General features: G+C 34.1%; 1 protein-coding gene across 2 annotated transcripts in view; it reads left to right on the top strand.

The window, feature by feature from the left end:
- The window catches only part of NELL2 (neural EGFL like 2), a 392940-nt gene extending 379863 nt beyond the window's left edge, over positions 1–13077 (top strand). For both annotated transcript variants that reach the window (XM_042946302.1, XM_042946301.1), the window contains exons 18-21: positions 194–387; positions 1420–1596; positions 3071–3295; positions 12955–13077. In XM_042946302.1, coding sequence (XP_042802236.1) covers positions 194–387; positions 1420–1596; positions 3071–3295; positions 12955–13005 — 647 coding nt within the window. In that variant the 3' untranslated portion in view covers positions 13006–13077. The remainder of the gene's footprint in view (positions 1–193; positions 388–1419; positions 1597–3070; positions 3296–12954) is intronic.
- Positions 13078–15068: the final 1991 nt, after the last annotated feature.

Raw genomic sequence — 15068 nt, 5'->3', positions numbered from 1 at the left:
TTGAAATCAAGCATGATGATGTTTTCCTGTGAAATCCCTAGATCATTAACATTGCTTTAGTCAGCATTTAATAGGAAATGCATGCCTGTAAGATGAAAATTAATTTACAGTTGAATGCTTCACTTCGGAGACAACTTGTCTGATTCAAACCCATATTCTAAGCACATTGCCTGCTGCCTTTTCTTGGCTGTAGATATCGATGAGTGTGGGACTGGGAGGCATAGCTGTGCCAATGATACCATTTGCTTTAACTTGGACGGTGGATACGATTGTCGATGTCCTCATGGAAAGAACTGCACAGGGGACTGCATCCATGATGGAAAAATCAAGCACAATGGTCAGATTTGGGTGTTGGAAAATGACCGTTGCTCTGTCTGTTCATGTCAGGTTGGTATAAATAAAAAAAATTGTAATCATTTTTATTAGGATGTAGTTTGCATATATTTTAAGCGTACAGCTTGATGAATTTCAACAAATGCATACATCTACTTAACCACTATCACATTTAGTAGAAAAGGACATTTCCATCCACTCAAATGTTCTCTCTGTCCTTTCATAGTTAGTCCCATACTCTCAGCCCAAAGGAAACACTGGTTTTGGTCACTGTAGGTTAGATTTCTTTATTCTAGAGCCCTATCTAGTAAGTAGTACTACTCTTTTTTTGGCTCCTTTCTCTCAGTATTATGTTTTTTGACATCCATTTATGTTCATTGCATATATCAGTAACCCATTTCTTTTTATTGCTGAATAGTATTCCATTATATGGAAATGCCACAATGTGTTTGTTTATTCACATGTTCGTAAAATTTTGTTGCTAACTATGCAAGTACTTCTGTAGTAACAATATCATATTTGAATGAATGCATGGATGAAGCCAAAATGGACATACTATGGCCTATAAGTGAGAACTATCTATTTGGATTATGTTTCAGTTTTAGAGGAATGTTCTACTTTGTTACCCTGTTGATAATAGAGATTTATATTATAGTTAGGTAAATAACTTTATGTGCCGAGGGCTCAATTATTATGGAAGACATTGATAAGAGTGTGTACCAAAACTTAAGGTCTAATATGTCCCATAAACTTAACAATAGGTAAAGCTTGTTAACTACTAAATACAAATACATATGCCCTGACGCAAAACAAATTGAGGTAATATTCTAATCACTATACTAATCAACAAGTACATGTATATTTATGTATGCATACCCATGTTTATATAGACATAAGGACTGTGTAGTGGTTATTTCATGCTGGTCGTTTCTGGAAAATTTCTGGCCACGAAATTGGAAGTTCTCCAGCTTGGGTAATTTCTGTGTGATAACTACAAAATGTAACTTTAAATCTATTACACTGATGTTAGTATATTGAGAAATGGAGGCTTTGGGGAACTGCTTTCATTTTTTCCTTCTCATACAGAATGGATTTGTAATGTGTCGACGGATGGTCTGTGACTGTGAGAATCCCACGGTTGATCTTTTTTGCTGCCCTGAATGTGACCCAAGGCTTAGCAGCCAGTGCCTCCATCAAAATGGGGAAACCTTATACAACAGTGGTGACACCTGGGTCCAGAATTGCCAACAGTGCCGCTGCCTGGTGAGTTTAGCTACAGGAAGGAGAGGAAAAGTTCGGGCCCAGAATCTAACTAGGGAAACAAGCTTGCCCTCCTGCATCCGCCGATAATCAGGACCTGGCCATAGTGCTGGCAGTTACAAAAAATGAACCTGTTTAGGATGACAAGATGGGAGGCATGCAGTCAGGACCTGTGAAGGCACATCCTAGACTACATGTGTTGTGCCATGACCAGAGCCTGGAAGAAGAAACTACTCTCCTAGCATCTGCAATCCCATTCAGCCTCGGTCTAGCAGCATTCATGAAAAATATCATTGTTCTGTCCAAACAGAACTTTTATTAATCCATTTCTATCAGTCATGCTCAGAATTAAAAACAAACAAAAAACAAAAAAAACAAAAAACAGAACCAAAAACACAAGCACATACTTTTTTTTCCCCCTTCTAAATATTTTTACCATCACTGCTATTCTGGTGGCCACCCTGTTTTATACATGATATGGATTTGCAATAAATATTTATTAGAATATTAGAATTGAATGTCTATGTTTATAAAAGCTTTATTGGAAGCAATAGGTAAAAAAGAAAATGAAGACTTGATCAAGAAAACACCAGTATTTTTTCATTTGACCAAATTTTTGTTTCTTTCTGGTAGTGTAAATGAAAAGGAAAATTGGTCTATGTATCTTTATAGAAGAAAGTTTCACAGATGCTACTTTTAAAGTCATGGCTAGTTTCCTTTCTATTTGTGTGAGGGTATTTTGAAGGCAATGCTTTTTTTTGTTGCTTCTTTTTTATACTTTCAACCCAAAAATCAATTGAAAGAGCAAGGTCAGTTTTCTGTGCCTGAAGGCTGCTTTCATCTCCAAGACCATGAGATTCAGAATTATGAAGAAAATAGGAAACAGGTGAGAACTACATTTTAAAAAGATCAAATTCACACAATTTTCCCATGTGGAATAAAGAAGACTGAAATCAGTTCCTGGTTGTTGTTGTTGTTGTTGTTTTCTCCAAAGTCCCTAAACTGAGAAACATAAAAATGAACAAAGAAAACCTGACAAATTCCCTTCATATTTCAGTTTATTTTCTTGTAAATGGACAAAACTTTCTTTATGCAGAAGGGAATGAATGAGAAGGTAGAGGGGAAATTTTTTTAAATGAAAAAAAGCACCTAATACGCAAACCCTCTTCCATAGTAAATAATAATTCTTTGTCAGGGAAAAGATAGGAGCTTGTTTTATGAGAAAGGGCTGTTGCTTTTGTTCATTGTTGTTCTTGTTTAATCCTTGAGCACTCTTAAAGTCCAGTTGCAGTAAGACCTCAGCACTGTGATAGGGCTTTTGTCGATTCCCTGCCAGATTCAGGGCTGTGAAGGTGTGAGTGTAAATATCCATCAGATGAATGGAGTATTTAGTAAACGCTATGCTCCCTCTCTCCCTGCCTCCCTCCATGTCCTCCCTTCCTCTCCCTTTGCTCTTGCACATCTGCTTTCTTTACAGCAAGGGGAAGTTGACTGTTGGCCTCTGCCTTGTCCAGAGGTGGAGTGTGAATTCAGTGTCCTCCCAGAGAATGAGTGCTGCCGGCGTTGTGTCACTGACCCTTGCCAGGCCGACACCATTCGTAATGACATCACCAAAACTTGCCTGGATGAGATGAATGTGGTTCGCTTCACTGGGTCCTCTTGGATCAAACATGGCACCGAGTGTACTCTCTGCCAGTGCAAGGTAAAGCCTATTGAATGCAAGTAGGGAGGGGCACCTGGGTGGCTCAGTCGGTTGGGCGTCCGACTTCGGCTCAGGTCATGATCTCTCGGTCCGTGAGTTCGATCCCCGCGTCAGGCTCTGTGCTGACAGCTCAGAGCCTGGAGCCTGTTTCAGATTCTGTGTCTCCCTCGTTCTCTGACCTTCCCCCGTTCATGCTCTGTCTCTCTCTGTCTCAAAAATGAACAAATGTTAAAAAAAAAAATTAAATGCAAGCAGGGAACTTTTGGCCAGCTGTAACCCAGGGCTCCTCGATATTACTGTGCTCAACCTGGCCAATGGGAAGCATTTTATTTTTCCAATTTATTGTTCAAACAGAGGTGCGAGGAGGGCCACTCAGCTTTATTAGTGCCCAGGCTAACCACCCTGTGCATCCTCAAAGCACATTCAGGGAGAAGGAGGTGCGTGATCAAAAAACCAGAATGATCAGTTATTTATGTCACCAGAACAAAAAGAACCTACTCAAATTGCCCTAAGGTATCTAACTGTACACATCTTAAAAAAAAAAAAATCTACAACACAAACTTCACGTTTCTTCTTTCGTGATGGAAGACAATATTATTTTATTGATTTTTATCTGGTCCTTTTATGAGGTCTGTGAGCTATATCGACAAAGTAAATATATTACATTTTCCAAAGTGAAAATCAATATGGAAAAAATGGGCATATTTCTTGGTTTGTTGTGGTCAGTTGCATTGGGTTAAAAAATTTAAGATCTGTTGTTTACTATATTTTGTTCCTACAGTTGGAGAAAAATCATTATAAAGATTTTTCTTCTTATTCTCATCGGAAAATAGAGCATGTGCCTTTTACTTCAATGAGAGCAAAAATACAGATAATGTAGACAGTATACAGAGTTCATACGTACTAGCAGAGTTGAAAGCATTCTACTTGATTATTGTTCCTACAAATATTTGATTTAGTGGTCACTGTATTTCATAGTCATAATTTTTGAATCAACACTAAAACTAAGTAAATAATCTGAAGGCTTAACGACAACATAAGAAAGCAAATATTCAGATTTTTTCCATCGTAGCATAGTCAGATAACTATAACTACACTGCTTTTTAAAGTGAACAATTCCATTAATTTTTTTCAGTAGAGCAATTTAATTCAGATTCATTTGACACAAATTCTTACCAGAGTGGCTTGATGTAACAGGACAAAGAAATATAAAATGCTTTAAGCTTTGAGATAGTATTATCTATTTCAAACCAAAATTTCTGTCTCTTTCAATCAGTGTAATTTTTGTCAATCAAGCAAAGCTTTTTGAGTGAACATTTAATGCGGTTTTTGAAAGTGCATTAGCAAATTTGAAAGTTACTGCTACTACTGAAAGTGACTAATGTATATGCAGTGCTTTAATATACATTTAATCTGAGTACATTTAGCAGTGCATATCTAGAAACTTTAGCATTAATAACCAACAGGGAAATACTTTCTGACATTTCATTATCAATTAAAGTTGAGTCCCTTTACTTTCTTAATCTAACTAAGACTATTGTTCCGAGAAGTGACGGCAAAAATATATACCAGGCAATAGGATGAAAAACACACCAAATATGGCTCACATAGATACTTCCAATAAGAAAAATGCATTCAGTAATAGCAAAACATGAGAGTGTTTTCTGAGTGAAGAGCATGAACAAGCTTGTCATTTACTGCCTTATAAACAACTAGTAGGATTTGGGGGCTCATGATAGGAATGTATTTCAGGAAATGTATTTTAGATTAGTTTCACTTTTTGACAAATAAATGCAGATTCTCAGAAGTTACTATTTGATGCTATTCCCGTTTTCCCTCATTAAATATAAGTTATAAAAATATGCTCTATTTTACCAAATCTGTCCCAAATACAAATTTTTATTATGTGTATTTTATGTTATTCTAAAAATAAAATGTATGCCAAACAGGCTCCAGATATTGCATTGGAGGTGAGCACTTTTCACAATTTGGGGTTTTCAGAACGCCATTTTTACTTATTATCTCCCTGTCCTACTCACCCTATGAGTTATTTGAATATTTTAGTCAATGAAGACAAATTGTGCTGGTATTCTTCTGGTGCCAGGGTTGTAATGATAAACAAAACAGACACAATTGTTCCTGGAAATTATTGCTTAGCACCTTATTGTCTAGAGCTGTACCATCCAATATGGTTGTCCATAGCCAAATGTTGCTATTTAAGTTAATTAAAATTAAATAAAATTAAAGCTTCAATTTCTCAGTCATGGTGGCCACATTTCAACTGCTCAATAGCTACATTTGGCTAGTGGCTGTCATATTAGCACCTATAAAAAACGTTTCTGTCATCACAGGATGTTCTGCTGGACCGCACTGGTCTAGAGGTGAAGAATGCAGCGTCTAGAGTAAGGCTACCTGGATTCAAAGCCTGGTCAACCACACTAGCAATGTGACTACAAGGGATGTTCATTAATTTCTCTGTGGTTCAGTTTGCTCACCTGAAAAATGAGAATATTAATAGGGATAATTTTAGTACCTACTTGGGATGGTTACTATAAGAATTGAAAAGATCCATAAAAAAATGTTTCCTACACATTTCATACACAGAGTAAACATTCAATGTTAGCTATTATTGGTGGTGGTAGAGTAAATAGATAGTACTCAAGTTATGAAACAGATAAAGATGACATTCTAAACTGTGATGGATACTCTGAAGGAGACGTGCACTGTGCTAAAAGACTGTACAACATGTGTACCAGTTCTCTCCTTAGTAAATGACATTGAAGATAAGAACTGAAGAATTAGGAGTTGGCAGAGGGGAATTTTTTAAAGATGCCTTTTTATTAAAGATGTCTTCAGTTTTAATTTGTTTAGGAAAGAAAGAAAGAAAGAAAGAAAGAAAGAAAGAAAGAAAGAAAGAGAAGGAAGAGGAAGAAAGGAAGGAAGAAAGAAAGAAAGAAAGAAAGAAAAGAAAAAAAAAGTTCCTCCATTCAGAAGTTAAAGTCTTGAGTCAAAAATGAATTACTAAGGTTGCTTTTCCTAAATCTAAGAGAGACCATGAATCTTTTGATGGGTCAGAGTAAGCTTTGAGCTTCAAACAATAAAGAGAGATGTGTCCAGTTGAGATATAAATAGGAAGGGAGGAAGAGTTAGAGGGTAATTTCCTTTAGTAAATAATTACCAAATAGACCACTTGGAAACTAGAAACCAGGGAGCTACTTTTAATTCCTGAGGAGACTCTAGACGTAATACTGAAATAATTGAGGTATGAAGAAAATTAGAGTTTTATAAGGATGAAGGTCCTAACTTCCTAATCATTATCAGAAACAGCAGACTTAAAGTTTTGAAATTGGACCTCTGTACTAATATTAGAATAGATAACTAGATCTATCTATGGAAACAAATGCCCCATAAATGAGAACATTAAAATGAAGATTTTCATGTATGATCAGGAGAGATTTGCAAATCAATAGAGGAAGAAAGGATCATTCTATATATATATTGGAATATCATACACCAAAATCAATTCTACATGGAAGATATGTTAGATATTAAAAATAAAAAGAAAATGTAATAAAATATTAATCAAAATTCTGGAAGGGAGATGCCTTTTCTAACATAAAAGTGATAAAATATACCTCAAGAGAAATTTAGAGCATCTATAGACAAATAAAATTAGCAAATTACGAAGTCACAACTAGAGACTGGAAAAATAGTCTTCCAGAACATATGATTTCTTTATTAAATTAAAAACATGTAAAAATTAACAAGAAAAAGCATTTATTTCCCATAAATAAATAAGCAAAGAATGAATAAACAATTCACTAAAAAATGCAGCTATTAAAAAAGAGATTATACAACCTTTAAATTATTAAAATTCTAATGTAAGCTAACATAATGAGTTATTATTTTCACATACTACAGTAAAAAAAAATTCACAATAATTTCCAATGCTGACAGAGCCATAACTGGAATTATAATTCTTATTTTTAGTGACATTGAAAAATACATGTCAACAGCTACACATACACCTCTTTGCCTACTCTCCATCCCAACTCAAACATCTTTTGTCCTATTAATCCCAGGTCTAAGAATATAACCTAAAGAAGCAATCTAAAATATGGAAGATGCTATGTGCATGACAATTTTCACCTCAAAATTATTTGTCATATAAAATCAAGGAAGAAACCAAGGTGTCTAAAAACAGAAAAACAGTTAAATAAGTTCTAGTAACTCTATATGATTCAGTAGATCATATTATATTGTAATTATGTAATATATATAATTATATGATTATATTATTCAGCCATTGAAGTACTGCTTAAAATAAAAACTAAGCTAAAAATATATAATATACAGTTTAATTGCAAGAAGGTTGAAAATAAAAGAGTATGAAAATTAATTCTATGAAGATATACTAAATTATTGATGGTAATGGGATTTTTAAGTATATGTTAATTACTCTATATACATATATCTGTAATCGATATAATTTTTAAGCAGATTAATATATTAATTATACAGTAAATGATTAACAAATGAATAAAAACTAAATATATTGAAATAAATAATATTAAAATATACTATACATATGTGATATACGAATATATTACTGAAAATCAAAAGCCAACTGTCTTCTAATCTTGATATTTTGGGTTTAGCACAAAAATAGTGACAATTACTTTTTTATAACTTTTTAAAAATACAGAATAAATATAACCAGAAATAACAGGGTGTTAAGAAGGGGCACCTGCATGGCTCAGGTGGTTGAGTGTGCGGCTCTTGATTTTGGCTCAGGTTATGATCTCACAGTTCATCATATTGAACCCTGCCTTCAGCTCTGCATTGATGGTGTGCAGCCTGCTTGGGATTCTGTGTCTCCATCTTTCTCTACCCTTCCTGCACTCTCTCTCAAAATACATAAATAAATAATTTTATTTTTTATTTTTTAAAAATATTTTTAAATATTTATTTGTTTTTTGAGAGAGAGAGAGACAGAGCATGAATGGAGGAGGGGCAGACAGAGAGGGAGACACAGAATCTGAAGCAGGTTGTTATGTGTTATGACAGCACAGAGCCCAATGTGGGACTTGAACCCAGGACTGTGAGACAAAGTTGATCACTTAACCAACTGAGCCACCCAAGTGCCCCAGTAAATAAACATTTTTTTTTTAAAAACAGGGTGTTAAGGAAATTTACTGTATACTATGTAAAAATAACTAGTTTTTATAATTCATTATAATAGTAGGTTGTTACTATTCCTAATCAGACTAAATTTCAGTGGATCACCTTGGATTTTAGTTTTTATCAAGGTGATATTTATTATAGTGAAATGCATAGCTATTATGTGTATAATTTGATGAGTCTTATAAATCAAAATATAGAATATTTCCAACACTCTAGTGAGTACCTTTTTATCCCCTTCCAGGCACTACCTACTTACCATAGCAAACACCATTTAATTTGATTATAATAGATTTATTTTGCCTTTTAAAAATTTCATATAAAAGGAATCACACAGAATGTACTCTTTTATGCCTTCTGATGAATTAACCATTTTATCATTATGTAATGCACTCCTTTTCTCTAGCAAGGCTTCTAGACTTGAAGTCAATTTTTTCAAGTATTCATTTTATTTGGATCCATCTACTTTCAACCTATCTATGGTTTTATATTTAAACTGCATTTCTTACATTTAATGTGTACTTAGTTCTTATTTTGTTAGCCAGTATGACAATCTCTGTCTTTTAAATGAAGTGTTCGGTCTGTTTACATTTAGTGTCATTTTTGGTATTGGTGGATGTAGGGCTACCATTTTGCCATATGTTTTATTTTTGTCCTATTGTTTACATTCTCACCCCTCCATTTCTTCCTTCTTTTTATTTTTATATTATTTAAATTGAATTTTTCTTTTGGATTTTTAACTATAAGTTTTTATATTATTATTTTAGTTGTTGGTTTAGAGATCACATTATATACCATTAACTTATTACAGCATAATAAGATTTACTATTATACTACGTCACATAAAACATAAGAACTTCAGCATAGTAGAATTCCATCTCCCTTAGCCTTTGAGCTATAATAATCATATATTTTATAGCTATGTAAACTATAAACCATAAAATTCCATGTTATTATATTTGCTTTAATCAGTCAAATATCTTTTAAGGAAATTTAGGGGAAAAGAAATGCCACATTTCATATTTATCCATATATCTGCCATTTCTAGTGTTCTTCATTTCTTCTCACATGTTTGAGTCTCCATCTGGTGTCACTTCCCTTCAGCTTTAATTTCCTTTAGCATTTCTCATATTGCAGATCTATTGGTAACAGATTCCCTCAACTTACATTTATCTTTAAATATCTTTATTTTTGAAAGATATTTTTATTAAATATAGCATTTGTTCCCAGGGAACAGATTTGTTCCCAGCATTTTAAAGGTGATACTCTATTGTTTTCATAGTGAGGATTCAACTGTCATTTGTATTTTTGTCTAAAATATGTATAAAGTATGTCTTTTCCACCCCGTTTCCTTTCACAATTCTTTCTTTTTTAGAAGTTTGACTACGATGTACTTAGATATGATTTTTGTGTATATCTTTATTCTCTTTGGTGTTTGTTGGGCTTTTTGAGTATCTAAGTTGATGTATTTTTCCATCAAATTCAGAAAATTTTGACCATGATTTCTTCAAGTATCTTCAAATATTTTCTCTCCTCCCTCCTATTTTTCTGGGACTGTGATTACTCATACGTTATATTGCTCAATACTATTCTTCTGAAGGTCACTGAAGCTTTATTTTTATATCAGTCTTTCTTCTCTTTGTTTTAAAATTGGATAATTTTTATTTTTTGTTTCAAATTTACTGACTATTGCTTCTGCCATGTCTAATCTGCTGTTAAACCGGTCCAAAGAATTTTTCATTTCAAATATTGTACTTTCACTCCAAAATTTCCATTCAATTCTATTTATAGTTTTCTTTATCTGCTGAGATTTACCATCTATTTTTTTTTTACCTCAAACATATTTAAAATGGATACTTTACAGTCTTTGTCTGCTAATTACTCCATCTGGATTATTTTTTAGTTATTTCTATTCACTGCGTTTTCTCTGGATTAAGAGTTACCTTTCCTATTTTTCTTCACATATCCAGTACTTGTTATGATTTATTAGATATTATGGATGATATATGGTATAGACCTTATGTTCTGTTAGCTTTCCCTGAAGACTATGTTTGTTCTAGCAGGTTGCAAATTACTGGCCAATCACCTTGCACTTATGAAAGCTTCATTTGACATTGGTTACATGGGTCTATTCCAGGTTTACCAATAGGTCTAGGGTAAGTCTCTTAATCTTGAGACGTTGTTTTACTCCCAATCATGGCCTTTTTGGGCTTTCAGTGAAAAACGTGAATTTTTTTACCAATCCTTCCTAACTTTGGAGGACACAAATTTTAAATACTGCTACCCACAGGAAGCAGCATTTGGAATCTCTGCCTTGGATCTTCCAGCCTTCAAGCTGCAACTGATTATTTCTTTAGTCTCTTCTGTAATTCAAAGACTTTGAAGTTGAGGAGAGTTTATATGCTGATTCACTTCCTCCTTTCTAGATATTTTCCTCTGAATTTACAACCCCTCTGGCAGCCCTAAAAGTTGTCCTCTGGTGTCTGGGGCCTATCAGATTGTGTCTTTCTGCTTGAGTTATTGTTAGCCTAAGCTGCACAGACCACAGAGTGCCGTACGGGGAAATGCCAAGTAAAAATAAATCTCACACAATACATTTCCCTTCTTTCACAGATTGAAACCTCTCCACTGTCTGCCTGTTTTTGGTCACTATCTATTGCTTTCAAATTGTTATTTTTTATATTTTGTCCAGATCCTTTATAATTATCTGTTGAAGGTTAGTTTTATATATAAGCAACTAGAACTCCAGTGGGATATTTTATTACTCATTCATGTATGAACTATGTTTCCCTAATTGAGGAGCTTCCAGTGGTATATGATTTGTGGAGCATTTATCTTGTTATAACAGAAACTATTGATATGGAATAAGAAAAACATTCCTGGAAGATTTTGGAAAATATACAGTCCCTTCCTCAAATATACTCATGGGAACCATAAGAATGATTTTTCCACCCACAGGGTTCTAATGCCAGCTTCACATACTCCTTGGTAGAAAGCTCCAGAAATTCCCTCAAAAGCCATACGATTTGAGGAACGAACACTCTCAGGAACTGGTATATCCCTCATTTCATTGGGTCACTGGACTGGAAAAGATCATGCAATGGTTATGAGCAGGATAACGAAGCTTTAAAATGCCACTACAGATCCAAAAGATATTGAGATTTCCTCTGTCAGAATAAGAACTCTGCTCAATAAAAATTAAGAACAGAAGAGGATTAGCTTAAACTGATAATACTGTTCTTGGAAATAGACTAGTTTTTTCCTCATTTGGTGTGCTTCAACAAACTTTAAAGTATCAAAATATTTTCTAAGTTTTATCTTATAAAACAGACACTTTTGATTTTATCATATTAAAGTATAATACATTTTTAAATAATCTAAAGTCATTTATCTGAGAGGAAATACGAAATAGAGGATGGATTTTGGAGTCAGACTAACCTGAACTTTAATCCCAGCTATACGATTCACTAGCTGTGTGATTTTGGACATGATATTTAAGCTTTCTGATCTTCAGTTTCTGAATCTAGAAAGTGTGACTATTAATAGTGACCCATTGGGAATGGTGTGAGGTTGAAATCAGATAATGTATTTAAAGTGCCTGGCAAAGTGGCTGACACAGAGTATGCACTCAAGAAGTAGAAGGATATTATCATCTAATGATTATAATAATATTAACATTATCATCATTATTAGTTAGCTGCCTGCAGAAAGTAAGAGTGTACAAAGAATTAAAGGAGTAAGATATCTTTTATTTTTTGTAATGCACTGTATTATTTTGGTATTTTATTATACAAATTAATTATGCATATCTGGCCTTTCCCTGCTATTTTTCCTGCTTTATCTCTACACTGTTTTCTTCACTAACTCAAGATTCTCACCCAGACCTTTTTTCAGCTTCTTAACTAACAAAACTCTTTTCACTTATTCTGTGCTTCCCTGTGCTTTTGGCCTACCCTTCCACACTGCCTTGAGGTCTTGGTTTAAATATCACTTCTACAGAGAAGTCTACCCTGGCCACCTAATCTAAGTCAATCTCATGACACCACCTAATTTATTTCTTTTCTAGAAGTTTTCACAATTTTTGATTATGTTTACTTGGTATTTATTATTTTTCTCCCTCTAAAAAACTGTAAGCCCTGCTCTGTGAAGATAGTGACCATGTCTGCATATTCATCAATATACCTAGGGCTCAATATATTCAATACATATTTTGTGAATGAATAAATTAGAGAACAAATGTAATCTAAGATGCCATGAGGTAAATAAAGCTAGTCTATGATTTGCCACAAATGACTGGGAATAATTGGTTCTACAATAATAGAGACATGAGAAGTGACTGGACTATTGAACCTTAAGGAATGCATAAATAATAAGTAAACCCCAGTTAGATTTATGTGTACCAGTCAGTAAGTGTGAGTATTTACTAATGGCTTAACAGCTTATATCATCCTTTTCTTTCCTTTTTTTTTTTTCTCTAGAATGGCCACATCTGTTGCTCAGTGGATCCACAGTGCCTTCAGGAACTGTGAAGTTAACTGTCTCACGGGAGATTTCTGTTTAAAGAATGTTCTTTCATTAAAAAGACCAAAAAAAAAAAAAAAGTTAAAACTTAAAGTGGATGATTTGTGGGCAGCTAAGTGCAGCTTTGTTAATAGCTGAGTGAACATTCAATTATGAAATTTGTGAAGCTTGAGAAAATCACTAAAGGAAAATTCTTGGGGCAAAACGAGACTAGAATTCTGCTTCTACTGTGTCTGACATCACTGTGGTGGAAGAATGGGTGTGGAAGACACAGCACGACATCATGACCCCTGGATATAAAGCCTGAGCCCATCAGAGCTTTGAAAGCCTCTAGCTTCACTGGTGCAGAAAATTTTTCTCTAGATCAGAATCTTCACGAATCAGTTAGGTTCCTCACTGCAAACAATAAAATAAAATAAAATAAAATAAAATAAAATAAAATAAAATAAAATAAAATGTAAGGCAGTGAATGAATTATATTTTCAGAAGTAAAGCAAAGAAGCTATAACGTGTTATGTACAGTATACACTCTGAAAAGAAATCTGAAACAAGTTATTGTAATGATAAAAATAATGCACAGGCATGGTTACTTAATATTTTCTAACAGGAAAAGTCATCCCTATTTCCTTGTTTTACTGCACTTAATATTATTTGGTTGGATTTGTTCAGTATAAGCTCGTTCTTGTGCAAAATTAAATAAATATTTCTCTTACCTTATAACATGTCTGAGTGTCTTGTTTAATGTGTTCGTTTTTCCCACAGATGCTTCAACATACAAGTTGCTTCCAAGTTCTGATGAAAAACTCCCACATGCTATCTCCAAATTGAAAGGTGATTTTCACTAAATTATATGTCTAAGTGGAGGATGTGACAGATACCTTCATTCTGCCTCTCTAGTTGCTCTCAATCACCTTTTCTACCCTCTCTGTTTCCTGGGAGCTGGTCTATGTAGACCATATTAATGGGTTCCCTTGTGCTCTGGGTTCTGGTCTGATTTCACCAATGGGGACCTCTGGCAGGATCTCAGAAAGAGGTAAACTTGGGGGTTTTGTTCTGCCGGCTCCCTTCCTGCCAGATCACTACCATGATTAGCAGTATCACCTCACTGAAGGCTCCATCTCCTGACACATGGCCCCCTCTGACTAGCCACCCTTTCCAGGTTCTAATAACTTCTTCTCTTTGCTTCTTCTAGCTTAGTAAGAACTCTGGCTGTTTTGTTCTCAGGAGGTACCTGCCCTATTTCTTGTTGATTTCCCTATTTCCTGTCACATCTTTATGAATGGTCCCTTTGTTAAACTCTCTTTAATTAGGCAGCTGTGTGTGCCATCTGTTTTCTGCCAGGGCTCTGACTGATACATCTAGGGAAGGGAGTATATAAGGATTGGGAATGTCTTGAAGAATTGGGCCTTCACATTTTGATATAAAAAAATTAAGGAATCCCAATGTTAGGAGGGACTATGACATTACATGTTAAATTTGTTGATATACTAGAGAATCTCAGGAGGAAAAAAGTAAACAGATTAATGACCCAATAAAAGATACATAATCCAATATTGCCCTATTCATATGTTTTGCATTAGGGTGAAAAACAAATACAAAATTATCAAATTAAATTTTAGCTGCATAGAGACTTTTTTTCTTTAAAGTAGAAAATGGAAATGGCCAGGATATGACCACCACAAGCTACAGAAATGGTTTAAAGTGGCTTTTCACTATCCCTTCACCATTGCTAAGGAAACATTCTTACACTAGCTGAGCTGAAGGATAATTTATAAATGTCTTAATACTTAGGCATGTGTAATATTTATTGAATGTGTGAATTCAAGTATCTCTCTATATTCCCTGGATTTATCATAAATTATTTTTTCTGCTGCCTTTTTATATTTAATTTAAAATTTCAGCAGAGAACAGGGTTTTTTTTTTTCTGCTGTTATTTACTACGGTAAATAGCAACTTACTCTCCACGAAGGTATTAATTTGAAGATATTTCCATGTGAGTTTTTCCTTATATACATTTTGGATTTCATATTAAATCTTCCTGAAAAAAATATATTTATTTGCATTAATGAGG

This window comes from Panthera leo, chromosome B4, assembly GCF_018350215.1.
Source record: "Panthera leo isolate Ple1 chromosome B4, P.leo_Ple1_pat1.1, whole genome shotgun sequence".
NCBI classification, from domain to species: domain Eukaryota; kingdom Metazoa; phylum Chordata; class Mammalia; order Carnivora; family Felidae; genus Panthera; species Panthera leo.
This window is presented reverse-complemented; position numbering and strand designations above follow the sequence as displayed.